This window comes from Lactuca saligna, chromosome 9 (genome assembly GCF_052625555.1).
Source record: "Lactuca saligna cultivar CGN05327 chromosome 9, ASM5262555v1, whole genome shotgun sequence".
In the NCBI taxonomy this organism is placed as follows: domain Eukaryota; kingdom Viridiplantae; phylum Streptophyta; class Magnoliopsida; order Asterales; family Asteraceae; genus Lactuca; species Lactuca saligna.
The window spans coordinates 26,262,583-26,267,253 of record NC_136425.1 but is presented as its reverse complement, the minus strand read 5'-3'; the positions used below and the strand labels follow the sequence as shown (position 1 = coordinate 26,267,253).

General features: G+C 35.0%; 1 protein-coding gene across 1 annotated transcript; it reads left to right on the top strand.

Moving 5' to 3' along the window:
* The first annotated feature begins 2,346 nt into the window (after positions 1-2,346).
* Positions 2,347-4,373, top strand: LOC145018718 (tubulin beta-1 chain-like). The gene is made up of 3 exons (XM_078976572.1): positions 2,347-2,848; positions 3,153-3,422; positions 3,509-4,373. Exons 1-3 carry the CDS (start codon positions 2,455-2,457, stop codon positions 4,189-4,191), a joined length of 1,347 nt encoding a protein of 448 aa, XP_078832698.1. The 5' UTR covers positions 2,347-2,454; the 3' UTR covers positions 4,192-4,373.
* Positions 4,374-4,671: the final 298 nt, after the last annotated feature.

Here is a 4,671-nt window from a genome sequence, read left to right as displayed (position 1 = left end):
GATCCAACACTACCATGTTCATTTCCATGTGAAACCTCTTTTCTTTTCTCTTGTTTGCTTATGATATAAGCATGTGAGGGTGAGTTATGATTTCAAAAATGGATAAACAATGTAAGCTCTCTTTCTTTAAAATATCATATTATATCTTATCACATGACCTTTTGTGGCCGAAAAAAAAAACACTTTTACAAAAATAGCTACTTTCTTTCTCAAAAACTAAATTCAACATTTTGTTAATATATATGCAAGAATAAATGAGCTTGACTCAATTGAAAGGGCATAGCAATAATTATTTTGAAATAATAAAAAGAGTAAATTACGTAAATAGTCTATATGGTTTGGTTTAGTTTTCGTATTTGGTTTCTAATATATTACCCTTATTATTATTTTTATGTATTTTTGTTATTCATCAATCTATTATATATATATATATATATATATATATATATATATATATATATATATATATATATATATATATATATATAGAGAGAGAGAGAGAGAGAGAGAGAGAGAGAGTCAAGATCAAATAAGAATGAAATTTTTGGTAGGAAGGTAAGAAATTTTTTTCCTACATATTTTTTTCGCGAACAAACAAAATGAATTATTAGATGATTCATTTGTAAGATGATTCACAAGAAAAAATTCTCAAAAAAACATCTTGATGATTCATTTATACAATGATTTTGTTGTTATTCATTAAAATTGTCATAAAAGTGAATTTTTTTCTTAATTTACTTAAAAATGAATTATAAATATGTTTTTTTGGGAATTTTTTTCTTATGAATCATCTTACAAATGAATCATCTAGTGATTTATTTATTTTGTTCGTCAAAAAAATATGTATAAAAAAAACTTCTTACATTCCTACCAAAAAAAAATTCTTACCGGATCTATATATATATATATATATATATATATATATATATATATATATATATATATATATATATATATATATATATATATATATATAGTTAACTAAGAGTTTATTTAAGTATAATCAACCAAAGCAAATATAGAAACACATTATCACAACACTTGATCTCTTTCTTTTCCCATCCTTGTGTCGTCTCTCTAACTAAAACCAAAGCTAATGCAACACATTCGATGACACCTATGAGAAATCGACAAGAATCCAAGGTGCAATTTATTGTAACAATACAATCCTTGTGATCGACTATACCCGATATACCGGTCATATACGAATTTTCTTTTAGAGAAAATACTTGATAGGGTAAGATACTTTTTGAATTGTACACATTTATTCTTTATTTTATTATTATTTTTTTTGGTAAAATAAACCCTTATACTTTATTAATATGTACATGTTATGTTATTTTCACCGGATTCTACAGGTTTTGCTGATGTGGAAGTACAAGAGGCACTAAATAGCAATTAATTAGCTTAGTCACCGGAGGTGGGTGATCCTCCGACAACAAGAAAAGGGCGGCGACCCTTCTATTTCTCGTCTCTCTTCCTTCTGGTCGAACAACAACATCTAAACACCCTTTACCAGTTGTGTTTCTCCGATCTGTCTCACTTTGCATCCATCTTTGAGATATGTTGCCAGAAAAAAAGAAAGAATCGACGAGGGGCTACCAGAGCAGCTCCTCGCCGCCAACTACCGTCTCTACTTCCTCCCGTCTCCCCCTTTGACCTTGATGTTTTTGCCATTATTTCTCCTTGCTACCAGTGATGTGTAGGAACACATAAAAGAGTCGCCGGAGATCGGGGTTCTCCCTCTTTTTCATGATAAATAAAAGTTGGAAAAATCTCGTTGTGGATAGGTAGATGCCACCTAGGTAGTTCATTTCAACAAAATAAAAGAAAGGGAAAATGACTTAATAGAATAAGATACTTTTTGAAATGTACCTATTTAGTCCTTATTATTTATTTTTTTTTTTGTAAAATAAATCCTCCACGTCAGTAAAACTTGTAGAATCCAGTGAAAATGATCAAATATATACATATTATTAAAGTATAAGGGTTTATTTTATAAAAAATAAAAATAAAGACTAAATATGCATATTTTAAAAAATATCTTACTTATCAAGTTATTATCTCAAAAAAAAAATTAAAAAACAAATTACAAACCATTTGTGTAACTTACTCTAACTAAAAAACAAAATATTTGTTAAATTCTTTCATAAGACAGCTGTTCTGCACATATTTTTAAAATTCAAAAACGGCCCACGCACTTCGAAAAACCGGACCGTTACAACTCACTAACACTCACATTTCAAAATCCCGCTTCGTATTTTTCAAAAACTCAAAATTAAATTTCCTAAAACTCCAATAATTACCGTTAAACCCCTTCCCCACCTGTATAAATCCATATCAACACTCCTCCGCCCCACCACTAACTTTTCTCACTCTTCAAATTCACTCTCAAACAAACCCTAATTCGATCAATTTCTCTCTTGATTCTGCTTTTTCTTTTTGCAACCGAAAATGCGTGAGATTCTTCACATCCAAGGAGGCCAATGCGGCAACCAGATCGGTGCCAAGTTCTGGGAGGTAGTTTGCGCCGAACACGGCATTGATTCCACCGGCCGTTACCAAGGCGATTCAGATCTGCAACTAGAGAGGATCAATGTTTACTACAACGAAGCTAGTTGTGGGAGATTTGTTCCTAGGGCTGTGCTCATGGATCTTGAGCCTGGTACCATGGATAGTCTCAGATCTGGTCCATATGGTCAGATCTTCCGTCCCGATAACTTTGTTTTTGGTCAATCGGGTGCTGGAAACAATTGGGCTAAGGGTCACTATACTGAAGGTGCTGAGTTGATTGATTCGGTCCTTGATGTTGTCAGGAAGGAAGCCGAAAACTGCGATTGCCTTCAAGGTATTTCTCTTCGACATTTTCTCATCATTCGGTTTTTTTATATGTTTTCTTTAAAACAGTTTTTCATCAGGCTGTTAATGAACATCTTAAATGATTTTTAGTAGATCAGTAGTTTTTTTTTTATTTTAGACATTTTTTCAAACACCTGTTGCTCGTAAGAGTTTGGTTACATGAACTGTGTATTTGTGTCTGTAGCCGATCTCACTTATAGATCTAGATCTATGTTTTCCAAATCAGCGTTTTTTGACACGAACATTTGTAAATCAGGGGTTTCTGGTTTTCGATTTACATTCTCCAAATGCAGGGTTCCAGGTTTGCCATTCATTAGGAGGTGGAACAGGATCCGGTATGGGAACCCTCCTGATTTCGAAGATCCGAGAAGAATACCCAGATCGCACCATGTTGACATTCTCCGTTTTCCCATCACCTAAAGTTTCCGATACGGTTGTCGAACCTTACAACGCCACGCTGTCAGTTCATCAACTTGTTGAAAACGCCGACGAGTGTATGGTTCTAGATAACGAAGCTCTCTACGATATCTGCTTCAGAACTCTCAAACTCACCACTCCTAGCTGTAAGATCTTCACTCCAAACTCATCTCAAATCAAAACTTTCTCAAATTCATGAACTAACTGATTGATTTTGTCTTTTATCCCACAGTCGGAGATCTAAACCACTTGATCTCAGCAACAATGTCTGGTGTAACATGCTGTCTCCGATTCCCTGGTCAACTAAACTCCGATCTGAGAAAGCTAGCAGTTAATCTCGTCCCATTTCCCCGTCTCCATTTCTTCATGGTAGGCTTCGCACCATTAACCTCCCGTGGGTCCCAACAATACCGAGCCCTAACAGTCCCAGAACTCACCCAACAAATGTGGGACGCCAAGAACATGATGTGTGCAGCGGACCCCAGACACGGGAGATACCTAACAGCATCCGCCATGTTCAGAGGCAAAATGAGCACCAAAGAAGTCGATGAACAGATGATCAATGTCCAGAACAAGAACTCATCATACTTTGTGGAATGGATTCCCAACAATGTGAAGTCAACTGTTTGCGACATCCCACCAACAGGTCTGAAAATGGCGTCAACATTCATTGGGAATTCGACTTCCATTCAGGAGATGTTTAGGCGTGTGAGTGAACAGTTTACTGCTATGTTTAGAAGGAAGGCTTTCTTGCATTGGTACACAGGTGAAGGTATGGATGAGATGGAGTTTACTGAGGCTGAAAGTAATATGAATGATTTGGTGTCTGAGTATCAGCAGTATCAAGATGCGACTGCTGATGAGGAAGGGGAGTATTATGAAGATGAAGAGGAAGAAGAAGGCCAGGAGATGTGATGGGTTTTGTTATTAGTTATTACTTATTAGAAGAAGAATATTAAGAATGAACAATCCACGGAGTCCCAGTTTGTCGATCTTTGGCAAAGGGAAGAGTGGGTGGTGTTATGTTTTTGTGTTTTAGGATTTCTTAAAACTTTATATGTTCGTTTTACTATCGTGCTATGGAGTAGTTTTTGATATATGTTGGTGATGGGCCTTACCACTTAGTTAGTCATCTACTAAGATTGATTTAATGAGGCTTTTAAATGACTAGACAGGTAACCAAGATCACCACTGCTCTAGGTTTAGTAACTCCAAGAACTGTCAAGCATTTATGAAATTCCAAATCTGGGTAAACTAAGCACCTTAACGAAGTAACATTAAATGGCAAAAAGTACAGGGAACAAAAGTAAGAACAAACTAAACACTCACTGTGTTAAGCCATATGTTCCAGATTTAGGCAGTAGAGAATATTGATTTTGTTGAAAAAAGTAGGGT

Excerpts from the sequence above, each read along its gene's own strand:
- LOC145018718 (XM_078976572.1), top strand. The coding sequence starts at position 2,455 with ATGCGTGAGATTCTTCACATCCAAGGAGGCCAATGCGGCAACCAGATC. Across the intron at positions 2,849-3,152 it reads AAACTGCGATTGCCTTCAAG|GGTTCCAGGTTTGCCATTCA; the intron begins GTATTTCTCTTC and ends CTCCAAATGCAG. Across the intron at positions 3,423-3,508 it reads CAAACTCACCACTCCTAGCT|TCGGAGATCTAAACCACTTG; the intron begins GTAAGATCTTCA and ends TTTATCCCACAG.